General features: G+C 43.1%; 1 protein-coding gene across 17 annotated transcripts in view; it reads left to right on the top strand.

Annotated features, from left to right (window-relative positions):
• Positions 1-15,196, top strand: part of FOXP1 (forkhead box P1) — a 586,176-nt gene that overhangs the window by 412,882 nt on the left and 158,098 nt on the right. For 6 of the 17 annotated variants that reach the window (XM_045990381.1, XM_045990378.1, XM_045990382.1 and 3 more), the window contains exons 1-2: positions 288-427; positions 1,800-2,043. The exons of 9 other annotated variants lie outside the window; for them this stretch is intronic. In XM_045990381.1, coding sequence (XP_045846337.1) covers positions 1,858-2,043 — 186 coding nt within the window. In that variant the 5' untranslated portion in view covers positions 288-427; positions 1,800-1,857. Of the gene's footprint in view, positions 1-287; positions 428-1,799; positions 2,044-15,196 lie in introns of those variants that run through there. 2 more of the 17 variants (XM_045990376.1, XM_045990392.1) reach the window with 2 other exon arrangements.

The raw sequence follows: 15,196 nt of genomic DNA, 5'->3' as shown, positions 1-15,196 counted from the left end.
ACAGACTTGGCGGGAGAGTTACCCTTACTTTATATGTACTGACTTTGATTGGAATAAGAGGCTTATTTTTAAAAGAAAACAATTGTGTGCTTCCAAGAAAGATCATGCGGCAATTCCTTTATGGAACTGTGCTAGTGGGCTTCAAAGCTACTAGGTGTCGAGCACTTCTCTGTCTGCAGGACGGAATGCATCTATTTTTGTGACTGAGGCTGGAACGTTCCTGCTCATTCGGTAACTAGCCGTGTCAGGGAACTAGAGTCCTTAGAGCTCTCCAGCCCCATCTCGAACTACTTAGAGCCCTTCTGTGGAGAGCCGCTCTGTCTGACCGCCCACTTGCATGGCGGCCAGGCTATGTGTCTTTTGAAACTGCATTGCAGAGCAGATGCAGGGATGCTAGTAAAATGCAGCCTGCTGGACCCTGAGCAAGGTAAGGGTCTGCCTTTCCCCCCTGCCTTTTGGAAATAGATTGCTAGAAAACCATTCGCAGCGTTTATAACTGGACCAGCTGAGTTAGACAGCAACATCTGAACTGGATACTCCACCCCTCCCGAAAGTGGGGAGGCAGGCATGGAAGCGCTGTGGGGCTCAGAAGGGAGGTGAGGCAGTAAACCAGATCTTTCCCATTTTTTTTTCCTCCTAGCCTAGTCCTCTATTTCTATGATCTGCCTTTTGAACTGTTTTTGTGGCTGATCAGTTCCACCTAATATGTCTCTTGATTTCTGCTATTGTAATACTCAGGCGACATGCTGTTCTCTTCATTTTTATAAGCTTTAGATGCTTCTGCCTGTCATATTCTGGCGGTTTATCTTCAGCGTCTGGATTTGCTTTCAGACTTGAATGTCTATCAAGCTGCCGTTGCTTTGAATGTGAGATCAAAAGAAGATGAATTCCAGTAAAAAATTTCCTTCCATGAAGAAAAGATTGGGGCCTATGTAAACATCCCACTGACAGTTCCCAATGAGTTATTTTAGCCGAGTATTAGCACCTGGATGACAGACAGTCCAGCATTCCATGCTAAATAACAAATCAGTTGCTTCTGTGCAGAAGAACAGTGCCACAACAGCAATACATTTTCAGAAGGAATCCTTTTCTTCCTCCTCCCCTTCCCCCTGTTTCTTTTTTTATTGAATATGGCTGTTCAGCTCCTCATCTTATTTTTCAGGCTGACTTGTTCTGCCTTTAGCAGTTTACTTTTCTTTACAGTGTCTGTCAAGTTACCCGGGTGACGGAAGACAGGACTTTGATAATTAGTTTGGGGCGGGTTAAGGAGTGTTCGAGTAGACAAGCTAGGCATCTGGAGATAAACAGGTAGTTTGGTTGATTGCAGAGAAGGAAAATGGAAAGGAAAAGCAGCAAAAAGCAAGATCAAGGGCATATCCCGGGAATGCGGGACGATATGTTCTTTAAAAATACATGTGACAAATTCCTCTAAAGTCTGCAGAATCTGGATTTTCTTTCTTTCTTCCCTGTGTTTTTTTTTTTTTTTTTTTTTTTGAAAAGCATCCTGCCTATGTAAATGTCACCACAAAAATATCTCAAGAGCAGGTTTCCCGAAACCCTGTCGGTGTGTATTTGTCTGCGAGAATGAGCCATTTGGCGAGGACTCGGTCTGGCCAGGGCACACTTCTGATGCTGTGTTGCTGCTTGCAGACCTGAAGTGATTTAGATACTGGGAGCATTAATAGATTTCTTTAAGTGCTAAATGCAACTTTGAAAATTACCTGCGAGCTCCAACTGATCTTTCAACTTTGAAAGTGAAGAATTACTTGAGGAATTCTTGTGGTTTCTTTGTCATTTAGTGAGAGCCCAGCCAGCTACTGTGGAGGCAAGCGTCCCTGAGGTTGCCTACAAAGGGCAATGTTCCAGTGTGTTTTCTCCTCGAGTGTGCTTCAGCCGCACAGCACTTCCTGTTTATTCAAACATCTTTTTTACCACTCGGCAACCCCCGCTTCACAGAAACAGCCAGAACCCATCTACAGCAAGAAGACGGAAATCCAAAGGCAGACAGTGCGAGCTCACTCCGTCAAACTCTTCATTTTCTCTGTAAGTGTCCAGAGAAAAAAAAAAAGGAACATTTTTGCGGGGTTAAACTTTTAAACGAGGGATCGGCTTCTGCGCAGATGATCTCTGAAGGGCAAAATAAGATGATCCAACTTGTTTACTGATTTCTCTCCACCGCCCCCCCCCCTCCTCTCTCCATCAAAGGCGGTTTTCTTTTTAGAGATTGGAGAAGACCGGTTGGTTCTGACTCCTTGTTAATTCCCTCTTGCTTTCAGATGGGTCTTGGGATATGAGCCGCGAAGTAGGCAGCCGAGGGTCTTCAGGACAGTTTTTTATGCTTGAATGTAGTTTAGAACCCTCTCTGCTGATTTGGGACTTTGTTTTGCATTGCCTTCTTTTTCTTCCTGTTATCACCAGTGGTGAGAGGGTGCAGGGACGGTGCCTTTTGTAATTCTGCCTCTGTGGAATTGTCCTCTGATGTTTGCATCATGACACCGTCATCACTTGTGAATCGGTCTTGATAATATTTGTACCAATTTCATGCCAATAAAAGTCAGACTGCTGAAACAAGCACGGTCATTATCTCATTCATATTACTATTGTTTAAACGGAGTGGGCTGCGAAAGGAAAGAGAAAGCCCGCCTCACTTTCCGCGATGGTTGTTAACTTTGATGTTGGAAAGCTCTTTTCAAAATTCTCATTGTGGGTAATTAGTATGGTTGGGAAAGCCCTTGGACCTGGGCTGCTGCTTCCCTCTGTGTCGAAGAGTGGATGGGATTGCTCTCCGAGTCCTTTCTGGTGAAATGAGTTTCTTAACACATGGTTTGACATTTTTTTTCAAGGGTTCCACCTTTTCCTGTCTGATGTCGTCGCCCCTTTGAGCCTCCCCCCCACCTCCTGCTGCACCCCTCCCCCAATCCTGACCCCCAACTTCACTGTAATTGGTAAGCCAGGTGCTAATTTTTTTTTTTTAACTATGTACTGGTCAGGGAATAGACAGGAAATGGAAAATTAGCTCTTTTGATCTTAAGAGAATTGTTATTGCTCTGAACCTTGTTTGTTAGTCCCCAGACTAAATATCCTTAAATTTTACTGTCTAAAACAGCATCTGTTAGAATAGAGAAAGAAATAAGCTCTGTAGTTGTCCGGACCTCTGATGGAAGAAATAGTTAAACAAATAAAATAAATAAGTGCACGCGTGTGTTGCTATTGCTATGCTGGCTTTTTTAATGTTCAGAAGTTGTTCTACTTTGCAGGGAAAAAAATTATGTTTGCGACTGCCTTAGGGACAATTTGTTTAACAGTAGGAGTAATTGCAGGGAAAATGGAAAGAGTGACTGAAGGTATTTACTCAGATGTTAGTGTAGGTGTGGGGGCCGAAAACTCAGTGTGGGAACAGTGGGCTGCTTTTCTTGGTATCTCAGTCTATTTGATGACCATCAAATTTCCCAGCTCGCTGGTTTTGTTTTTTCTGGATGGCATGTTTGATTATTTATCAGAAGGGGAAGGGAGTAGCTGAAGCAAATAAACATGTGACCAAGTTCTGTTTTGTTTTCCACTCAGAAAGCCATGCCCTTTAACAGATATACAGAAAATAATAAATGCATTGTTTTATGATAAAAGGAAATTATATGTGCCCTTTTTTTTTGTAAAAGGCGAGTGAGTTAACCCTTGAGACTCAGGAACCTTTTTGACTTCTGCGAATTTGCCAGGCTTTTTTTCCCAAGGATTAATCTATTGCGGTGTATGGTTTTATGGTGCAGGATTTCCCAGGATTAGTTGTTCAGCAGTGAGGCTTTTCTAGATGCTAGGCTTGGTTATGCCTGCCTCAGTAGCTCTACCTTGCTGCTGCTGCTCTGTGTGTGTGTGTGTGTGTGTGTGTGTGTGTGTGTGTGTGTGTGTGTGAGAGCAGCTCTTGGAGTTCTGCTGAAGGCCCTGTTCTGACTGTCGATCTAAACACGAACAGTCGAGTTAAAGGAAAAGACACCAGAGTTTCTGTGACAAGTGTGCAGCAGAATTGATTAGAGGCCCACTTCTGCTCCTCTCTTTAAATGTGCCCAGCAGATAGTATAATGGCAGATGACGACGTGTACCTCATTGTCCCTCAAAAACACCTTCCAGACTTCGGTATTATGTAATGCATGTGGTGCTCTTCGGGATTGTTATCTCAGATCGAGGCCTCTCGGGACAGAGGGAAAGGCTCGAATCTACATTAAATGTAGATTTTGAAGCAAGCATGCCAAAAACATCACTGTATTGTTGTTTGAAATCTCAGGTGGGGTTTGCATAACTCTCTGTAGACGTTCTCTATACTTAAGCCTGAGCTGACGGATGTGCACACACCAGCACATTTTTGATAACTTCGAGGATGATTTTCTACAGAGGCTTCCCCTTTCATCCGCATCCTGAAAAAGTAGTGGGCAGGAGCCTAGCACGGTGCCTGGCCCGGACATATCAGGCCCTATAAATCCCCGTTGAAAATCTGCTTCATTGCCTATACTGTTCTGGAATGCGGATTGGAAACGTGCACACAGAGGGATTCCCTCTTCATTGACTATATAAGGGAACAATGCAGCAGACACTCGGACACAGCACAGCCCCCACCAGTCTGGCCCAGCATGTATGTCACTGGGAGGTGGCTTTGCTCTGGAGAGGGCAGCAATGGAAGCAGGAGCCTCTCTCTCTCTCTCCCCGCTCTGTCGTCCTCTTGGGTGACTCTCCAGAAGGCGGTTGGGTTGGATAATCATACTTTGTGCTTGTACAGAGCCTTTGTCTGTGAAATCAAAGTGGCTGACTAATGCTAACTTGTTAATACTCAGAACACCCTTGGGACATAGGTAGGCTGCAAAGATTATCCCACTTTTGAGGTGGGAAAATGGCCTGTTGTTAAAATAGTTTACAATTTCCGGGTGTGTCTGTACTTAATGGTCAGGCTAGACCTGGAGGGGCTATGATCTAGATGCCATGAGAAGCATTTTTCCGGTGCCATATTCAGCCCTGACCACAGGCGGTCTCATGAGAAAGTGTTTTACCATGAAGAAACTGGACTGGAAAATATAGCTAGTGCGGGATATTGACGGGGGTGGTGGGGGGGGGGGAGCCGGCGAAGAGTACTGAAGCTTAATTTAACCTATTTAGGGTCAAAGTGAGGATTTTGTTGTTGTTGTTTTTAAGATAACAACACGGGCCGGGATTTTTGATTTTTGTTTGATTTCACATGAACCCAGTATGATGTAGGCAGTTTAACTTCCACAAAAATCAAGTTCATTTGTTCTTTGCAAAGGCACAGACACCTCTCTACAAAGTTGAGTCAGAAGTTACTCTGTGGCCGGGTGCTTTGGGGGCAAAAGAATTGAAACATTGTGGCCGGGTGCTTTGGGGGCAAAAGAATTGAAACATTCTGTTAAGTTTAGATGTTACTATGTGATTCTTCAGTTCTGGTGTGTCTTAAGCCTCTCTGCTATGGTTACTAAGCACGGTGAAAAAATTAGTCATGTACCCTTTGCTGTCTCAAGTCTTTTGTTGAAAGCTTTTTCACAAGTCTCTAGAGTAGGGTAGTAGTGCTTAGGTTGTTTGGGCTCCGGTACTGTTTATTTGAACCTGAGTATAGACATCAGATTCGGAAATTCTCTCTTAAAATGGGTTTTTAACTTTTAAAAGAGTAATTTTTAAAAGACCATAAATAATATGATTCCAGGTATGCTTAAGAAAATTACTTCACTTAAGCATACTCCCAAATGTTGACAATACGCCAATATGTAGGTGATGGTATGACACTTTGTTTTTTTCTTTTCCTAATTAATGTATGGATGCTCCATATCTTCTACCATGAGCTTATCGCATTCATGATCAGGGATCATGATCCCTGGGTTCATGATCGCGTTCATGATCATGATCAGGGATCACTTCGCTTTTCGAAGTCACTGAAGAATCACTTACTGAATGTCAGGCCCTAGCTCGTGCACTTTACACGTACTGATTGTGATGGGGGAACGGTTATCTCCTTCCATTCTTATAGATGAAGAAACTGGGGCACAGAGAGGTTAAGTAACTTACCCAGCGTCACACAGCTAGCAAGTGGTGGAGCTGGGGTTCGAAGGTTCGTGTAGAAGGGGTTCACATCCAGATAGAACGACTGGCGGATGCTAGACTACCATGCTTAGTGCTTTTGCGTAAGCACATTAATATTTCTTAAAGCTAATTTCTTTTTCTTCGGAATTGCTGTGATTCTCTCAAGGTCAGTAATTCCCCCAAATTCCCAGAGAATCCCTATTTCTTCATGCGTGAAGACTCAAGTTCCACCTTATGCTAAACTGTGGTTACTAGAAGTTCCAAAAATCATTGTCGCATTGTGAGCCCAACTCAGTGAACACAGCTGCCCATCTGATGAACAAAGTTTTGTTTTTAATCTCCTTTTTGAGAAAGGATTTTTAGTTCCTTGACCAGAGCAATCAAATCTATTTTTCTTTTACCATATCCTCTACCTGTAGTCTATGCACATATATTTATATTTCTAGAAAAGATAAAATCTCAAAAAGTTTCCTATAGGATTGCCTTGCTAGCTTCAATTCTTCTGAACATTTCTAATTTTTTTTTTCCCTTGAAGATCTGTTCTGTTTAGCAAGTAGTTCTAGTTCTCTGTGAATGGAAGAGTTCCAGATCCATGGATCTGTGGTTCAGTGGCCATTTTGGGTTGTGTCATTCCCGAAGTCCAAGTGAAGGGATTCTGATCCAAACTGTGTGACCTTTGGCATATTATGTAAACGTTCTGTTTATGTAAAGCGCTTTAGAAGTAAGCCAGATCCACAGCTGGCATTCAGTATTGGCCATCTTCTTCTTCTTCACCGCAGCAGCGTATCTTCATCTCCCGCTAGCTCACTGTTGGCCCCGAGGACGCCATTCCTGCTGCATTGTTCTAAGAGTCAAGGCAAGGCTTGGTTAGGGTTTGGTGAAGGTCAGAAAGAACCACGCTTGCTCAAGTGCCTTTGCCGGCAGAAAGAGCCAGGACTCTTGGCTACACATCTGTGTGACCTTGAGCAAATCACAGATCCCCTCTTGCCCTCAGCTTGTTTTTTTGTACAGTGAATGGTGTCTGCCCTAGATTCCTTTTGGTTCAACAGAGAGTGCTGTGGTTTTCTCGTCGTCTCTGTAAAGAGGACAATGACTGGTTTGAGATTACTGGGAAACAGGAATGTTTGCTTTCCAAAAAATATATTTTTGTAGGTATGGGATAATGTGTCATAGTAATATGTTATATTTAGTAAGTATCATGTACAAGTACTGTGCTAAGAACTTTCCATGCACACTTCATGTAATGCCTATAATTAACCTGTCTCTTCCTATGTTTCTGTATGTGTTAACTGTATGTGTTAACTGGGTATAATGATTGATTTATTTTTATTTTTTTAGATAAAGAGAGAGCATGAATGGGGGGGAGGGTTAGAGGGAGAGGGAGAGAATCCTCAAGCAGACTCCCCGCTGAGCGCAGAACCCGAAGCAGCACTCCGTCCCACGATCCTGAGATCACGACCTGAGCCGAAATCAAGAGTCAAACACCTAATTGACTGAGCCACCCAGGCGTCCCTTAACTGGGTGTAATAATCCCTCAAAGAACTGTGAAAATTAAATGAGATAATATGTCTGTACTCTTCAGTACCTGTCTGGTAATAAATAGCCCCAAATTACAACATTTATTATTATCTTCCTCATCCCCATTAACCAAGAACCAAGTATTTTGTATATAAAATACAAAAACTGTATTTGAAGAATACAATTATTTGGAAATGCAAATCAAAACCTCAGGAAGATGGTGCCTCATAGCTGTTAGGATGGCTATTGTCAAAAAGACAAGAAATATCAAGGGTTGGCGAGGATGTGGACAAAAGGGTACCCTTGTGCACTGTTGGTAGGAATGTAAATTGGTGCAGCCGCTGTTAAAAAAAAAAAAGTATGGAGGTTCCTCAAAAAGTTAAAAATAACATTATTATATGATCCGTCAACTCCCCTTCTGGATATATATCCATAGGAAATGAAGTCACTGCCTCAAAGAGATACCTTCACTGCCACATTCCTAGCAGCATTATTTACAATAGCCAAGACAAAGGAAATAACCCAAGTGTCCATTGATAGACGAATAAAGAAAGAAAATGTGGCGTGTGCGGACTATTATCCGCCCATAAAAAAGGAGGAAATCCTGCCATTTGCAACAACACACATGGACCTTAGGGGCACTGTGCTGAGTGAAATAAGTCAAACAGAGAAAGACAAACACTGCATGATCTCACTTGTAATGTGGGATCTAATGTAAGTAAACCCGTAGAAACAGAACAGGTTGGTGATTGTCGGAGGCGGGGAGTGGGGGTGAGAGGTGGGCAGGGGAGTAAAGGTTGTCCAAAGCCACCTACTTAAAGTTACAAGATAAGAAATTTCTTGGGATGTAATATGCAGCTTGGTGAGTGAAGTTAATCATATTGTATCAAATGAATATTTGAAAGTTGCTAAGAGAGTAGATCTTAAAAGTTCTCGTTACAAGGAAAAAGATTGTAACTATGTGAGGTGATAGATGTTAACTGAACTTACTGTGATAATCGTTTTGAGAGATATGTCTATATATATATATATATACATATATCTCTTTATATCATAGATATCATGTTTTGATATCTATTTATATGTCTAATGTATCACTGTGGTGTACACCAAAAATTAAAGTATTATATGTTAAGTGTATCTCACTAAAACTGAGAGGAAGAGCATCCAGAGAAAATGTTTTTTAATAAATGATTATTGCAGGGGCTCCTGGGTGGCTCAGTCGGTTGAGCGTCTGACTCTTGGTTTCCGCTCAGGTCATGATCTTGCGGTCATGGGATCAAGCCCTGCGTCCGGCTCCTTGCTCTGCCAGGAGTCTGCTTCAGATTCTCTCTCCCTGTCCCTTCTGCTCTCCCACCACCTCTTTCTCTCTCAAATAAATAAAAATAAAATCTTTAAAAAAAAAAAAAGATTATAGTGATTTAATACTCCCCTCCCCACAAAAAGCAAGTGGTCATAGCAAGAGTGTGAGAATCCACAGTGGGTGAAAAAACACGGGCCAGCAATCTTGCCGGATCTGAAAGCCGTTCCAGGTAGGTGGGAGAGTGGGTCTAACTTAGATAAAGGCAGAGCAAAGACACAGGTGCCCAGCACCTGAGCTGTGCTGGACTTGCATTAATTTATGACAAGAAGTCTGTGCTCTTTCAGTTCAGCCTCTCTACTGTTGGCATTATGAAATGCTCGTTTTGAAAAATTGTGTTCTTGGCCCCGCTGAACCAAGGAATGGGGTGCTTGTCCCTACAAGGGTTTGAGGAAGGAATGCGCATCAGTGGATGATGGCGATAGCATTGGAATCGTAAGAGAAGCTGGCTGAACTTGGATAGGTAAAGAGGTGAAGCCCAGTGTGAGGGAGAACAGGTGGGGCTGGGTGTGTCCACTCCTTCCCGTCTGCCTGCTTGGGGGTTGCCATTGCAGCCGGAGTCGCTCGGGGCACCGCAGGGATTCACAACAAGCATTGGTCCCTTGGGTCAGAGGACACCCAGAAACACTTCTGCTGGAAGGAATTAAAGTAAAAGCAGAGTTTTTAGAAAAAGGTAGAATTTGTTAATTTTTAATTTAATTTTTTAGCAACTCTATGGAGATATCTTTGACATAAAGAAACTGTGTATGAATTAAGGTGCACAGCTTGATGTTTTTATACGTATGTATACATTGTGAAAAGATCACCAACTCAAACTAACTTATCAGTCACCTCTGCACTGTTAGCCTTTTGTGAGCGTAATGAGTTTTAACTTAAGAAATATCCTCTTGGGCGCCTGGGTGGCTCAGTGGGTTAAGCCACTGCCTTCGGCTCAGGTCATGATCCTAGGGTCCTGGGATCGAGTCCCGCATCGGGCTCTCTGCTCAGCAGCAAGCCTGCTTCCCTCTCTCTCTCTGCCTGCCTCTCTGTCTACTTGTGATCTCTCTCTGTCAAATAAATAAATAAAATCTATAAAAAAAAAAAAAAAAAGAAGTATCCTCTTAGTGGGGTTCCTGGGTGGCTCAGTCAACCAAGTATCTGACTCGATTTTGGCTTAGGTCGTGATCTCAGGGTCAGGAGATGGAGCCCCAGGTCAGGTTCCACGCTCAGCACAGAGTCTCCGTGTCCTGCTCCCTCTGCTCCTCCCCCTGCTCTGTCTCTCTCAAATAAACAAATACATCTTAAAAAAAAAATTCTCTTAGCAAATTTCAAGCAGACAATACAGTGTTATTAAGTATAGGCACCATGCTGTGCATAAGAATTCTAGCACATACTCCTCCTGCATAACTAACCAAACCTTTGTGCCCTTTGACCAGTATCTCCCCGTTTCCCACCCTCCAATGTCTGGCAGCCACCATTTTCTACTCTCCTTCTAGGAGTTCAGCCTTCTTAGGTTGAATATATATATGTGAGATCATGCAGTATTTGTCTGGAAAAAGTAGAATTTAAGTGGAGAAGACACGTGGATGCCTTGTAAATATGGACAGAGAACGGGAGGGCAAATTTGCAGATGTGGCCATGGCTCCAAGATTCCTGGGAATGGAAGGATCTGGTTAAGGAAAGCAAGTCTTTTTTGTGGGGAAAAGAAAGCAGGTAAAGTTACATTAAAAGGTGTGATACTGGGACAAGGCCTTTCCCTACCTCATGGAAACAAAAGGACCTGCATTCATTCATGCATGTTTGGCTCTGTAGGACTGCATATCCCTTTGCCAGAATTCCCTGCAGCCATATTTGGTCTAACCAGTGACCTTGGTAGAATGCGAGTGTCAAGTATGTATGAGATGGTGTTTCCTTGTTTTTGTTTTTCTGTCCCAGCCATTTACTAGACCTGTGACCTTGGGCACATCACTGAACCTCACCATCTCATGATTTTCCCACTTTAATTTGGTAATCATAAAACCTTGCCCTGCTTCCCTTTGAGATGTTGGGAATAAGAAGTGAGATAGCAAGTCTACAGCAACTAACTGGCATAGTGCCTGGCCCATGGTAAGCAAGTCAATACATTGTTTTTATTTTAGTACCCTAAGTGCAGGGAGTTAACTGGACTCGCTGCTCTATTTCTGGATGGTCCTTATTTCTTCAATTGTTATACTGGGGTAATCTTTGCTATTTGCAGTAACTGCTCTGAGAAATGTAAATTATTGGAGATGATGATGATGATGATGATGATGATGATGATGATGATGATGGATGATGATGATGATTTTTGTCCTTGTTAACTTGGCCAAGAGTGAGTAGTTCCAAATTTTAGATTATTAGTCTGGTTTGGATCTTCGTTCTCTTTCCATTTCTATTTCTATTTCTTTTCTTTTCTTTTTCCTTCCTTCCTTCCTTCCCTTCCTCCCTCCCTTCCTCCCTCCCTTTCTTTCTTTCTTTCTTTCTCTTTCATCTCGGCTGGAATGCTGCCTCTAAACTGGCTTTCACTTTTCCTTCCTTCCCCAACGTTCAGGTAAGGGAAGGATGGTATTTTGGGAAGCATACCATTCATAGGGCATCCCAAGTATGTGCGACTTATACTACAAGGAACAAAGGAATACAGCACCGTATTTGTTTGAGCAGAAAGTAGGTTCAGTATTAGTAGTAAAAGCATAGAAACCTCTCCATTATTTTGAACATGATTGTGGCCAGATTCTTCTGCAAGCTTCAAGAGCTGGTCCCATCACAAGGTTTGAAAAGATATGAATCTGGATTATTCATAATGAGAGTTGCTGGGCTGCATCCCCATAAAAGACAAGTGCCGAAAACAACAGGTTAATACAGCAAGTTAATAGATCCCTTTGATTCATTTACCCTTGCAGTTGACCTCCCCCCCCCCCCCCCGCCCCACTCCACCACCACCATATTTTCTACTTTGGGAACTTGGAGAAGGAATGGACCCATGTATTTATTTCTCTTAGGGAACAATCTGGTCCTTCCGTAACGAGGAGAAACGAGTTTGATGCAGCACCTAACAACATTTGAGACATTTGCTAATAAACTTGACTTCTGTTTTCTTTCCTTGCAATGTTAGCGTTGCCTACAGTCATGGCGCCTCAGGCTGTGGTCTTGCCGACTCGATCAAGCTAGACAGGCTCAGGCTTGGGCAGTGCTTGGATGGAATCCCTCCAAAGACAACTCAGGTGCCGGAGACTCGGTGGTGGTGATTCAGCGTCTGGCACTGGCTCCAGCGAGGAGCAGCCAACCAGGGCCTCGACAAGGTGGTTATAGGGCCCTGTGTTAATAGGTGTATGGAGTAGGAGTATGATGGTGGGGGTTTTGTCTCCTCTTATAAGAGACTTCAAACAGACTTCCTGACTGTTTAGAGCCATTAAACTTATTTCAGCTGATTTTGCAAGAGGATCATAGATATCCTTTTTCTTTTTGTCTCATGAAAATTCCTAACCTTTACCTTCTTTGGCGGCAAGTATCCTCTGTGTGGATACTTAAATAATAAAAATTACTCATAACTGCAAGCAAATATGGGGTTTTCTGACCCCTTTCTGCCCCTAGGTTTCCTTTGGGGGTGGGACTTGTAGCAGAATGCCTCTCCCTGTGTAGGGCTTTCTGATATGTCTGTGTCCTTATCTCTGGTACTTGGGGTGTGGGATCGTGTTTGAGCCCTAAGCATGAATGCTGGCGAATCATGGCAGGAGACAAGAGCACAGGGGCCCAGTTCTGTTCTCTTTCACACCAATTCTTCTTAAAAAAAGAAAGAAAGAGACAAACAAACGAACAAGAGAAAAAAGGAAGGAAGGAAGAAGGAAAGAAAATACTATCTGTCATCTTTTCTTTTGGAAAACACACTCTAATTGATTGCCAGCATTAAAAAACTCCCAACATACCCATGGCTGGTCTTTACCTTATTTGTTGCATTTTAAAGTAAAGCCAAAGTGAAAAACTTAAGTATTAAGTGTCATAGCAGTGATAACCATACTGTGTGTAGCATGAAGAAGAGAAAGTGATGACAGTAAGGATTTGGGAAACCCGGCTTGAGCAAATAGGGAAGGTGGAGGTCCCGGGTGGTGCGGACCACCTTGCAGTGGTCCAGGAGGCGGAGGGACGCTGTGTCCTGGCCTCCCTCTACCCGCCCCCGCACTCATGGATGACACTGCCCGTGCGGGTAGGACCATGTCGGTAGGGATCTTTGACTTTTTCGTTTCCTCTCCTTTTGGATTTCAACTCAAATGCATAATGTTCGAATTCTGGAGACATGGGGTTGTCTGTGCTCCAATTTTTCATCATGTCTATGTGGATACCCATCCCTTCTAAGTATCAGCTGTTCTGGAAGGCTCTCAGAGGATTCAGTATCTTCTCCAGCTGTTAGCGCTCTGAGGATGGACGAAGCGTGGACATGGAACCTTTCCCTTCTAGGGCACTGATTCAAATCCAGTGTCCCAGCTCATCTAAGGCCTTGCTGTCTGCTCCACCTACTCTGAAACAGTGGGTGGTGGGGGGTGGGAGTCAAGTGAATCAACAACCTATGAATGTTCAGAGTCTGTTTGCATTCTCATCAAGTAGACCAAACAGTGACCTGTGCAAAGAGACTCTGATAGACTCTCTGATGATTTTTTGCTGGTTGTTACCCCCATATATGAAAATTTTAATGTTTTCTTTTTTTTTTCCTTAAGACACTAGTGACATGACTTGATGGACTGCTATAGTGCTTTCTTTGTTTTTGTATCTAATGTTTATATAATCACTAGAGTCAGAGTCTTTCCTTAGACAAATCCCTCTATGAGATTAGCTTACTTTTCCATTTTCCTGTGATAACCAAGTGCTCCATTTGTAAATCACCACCCCCCCACCCCCCCACGTTGGCATTCCTTTTGGAGACCTCACTGCCTCGGAGTGCTGTGCATTCTGTATGAACGCATCTACACCTCTAGTCCTATCAACCACTGACCTTTCTGTCCTTTTCTAAGTGACCCACAGGTGCTCTCATCCTGCCCTGGAGTGGTTAGTTACTATCTAAAGGAAGGAAGTGATGGAGTTTCTCTGCATACTCAGTTCCAGGTCTGGCTTCAGTGATCTTCAGATTGTGTTCATTGATGAGCTCTCTTGTTAAGATGGTAGTTAGTTGCTGGGTTGCCCCAAGATAGCAGACGATTTTATGCGGGAAGACAAACTCTCTAGACGTACTCGAGGTGCATCAAGAGGTTGAGAAATAAAAACGAGAACATGACTTCTTTCCTCCTAAGCTTCCCATGCTGTGTTTTATTGCTAGCTTCCCCCCCACCCCCATAAGCACAGTGACTGTTGATTAGCCTGGGAAATTATCTGAGAAACAGGTTTGATCTTGAGGGGTGGGGAGAGTCTAGGAAAAGAAATTAGAGGAAGGGTGGCTGACTCAGAGCAGCCTTTGAAGCTGGAAGTGGGACAACTTGTCAGGGCAGACAGGAAATAACCGACTTTTCTCCACTGGCCAATAGCACATGCTGTCTTCATTCTGATGCTGTTTGGGACCTCACACCCAATTGAAGGGATTCATTCTGAACTGCTATAAATTATCTGTGAGAAGAAACAGGTATGCAAAGGTTGCAATTCGTTTTAAATAGTTTCAGGAAGAGGAGCACATGGATGTATTTTGTTTTCACGTCCCAGTTCTTTCTGGAAAATCAAATAGGACTTTGAGCTTTAAGAACAGTGAGTTAGTAAGGTTGGTGCATATCAGCTAACTTCTAAGCTTATTTTGGGCAACTGATTGCAATCTTTGTTTTTATAAAATTGTGTCCAGTGGGATCTTCGGGGGATCTCAGAATACAGATAGCAACCCAAGGCATGGCTTGGCAAACTTTTCCTATACAGGGCCAGGAAGGAAATATTTTAGGCTCTGCAGACTATACAGTCCGTGTTGAAAGGACTTAACTCTGCTTGGTGATACAAAAGCAGCCACAGACAGTATGTAATGAAACAAACACAACAGCGTTCCAATAAAACTTTATTTGTGGATACTGAAAATTGGATTCCGTATAATTTTCACATGTCACCAAATATTCTTCCCTTTATTATTTCCCCAACTATTTAAATAAGTAAAAACCATTCTCATCTCGTGGGCTGAGCACTAACAGCTGATGGTGGGGATTTAGTCCATGGGCTACAGATTCCTGACCCCGGACCTAAAACACTGCGGTTCGTCATATTATTTGAGGACCTCCAAATATCAGTGCT

This window comes from Meles meles, chromosome 20 (genome assembly GCF_922984935.1).
Source record: "Meles meles chromosome 20, mMelMel3.1 paternal haplotype, whole genome shotgun sequence".
Classification (NCBI taxonomy): Eukaryota; Metazoa; Chordata; class Mammalia; order Carnivora; family Mustelidae; genus Meles; species Meles meles.
Note: the sequence above shows the minus strand (reverse complement) of the source record. Positions and strands in the feature narration are given on the sequence as shown.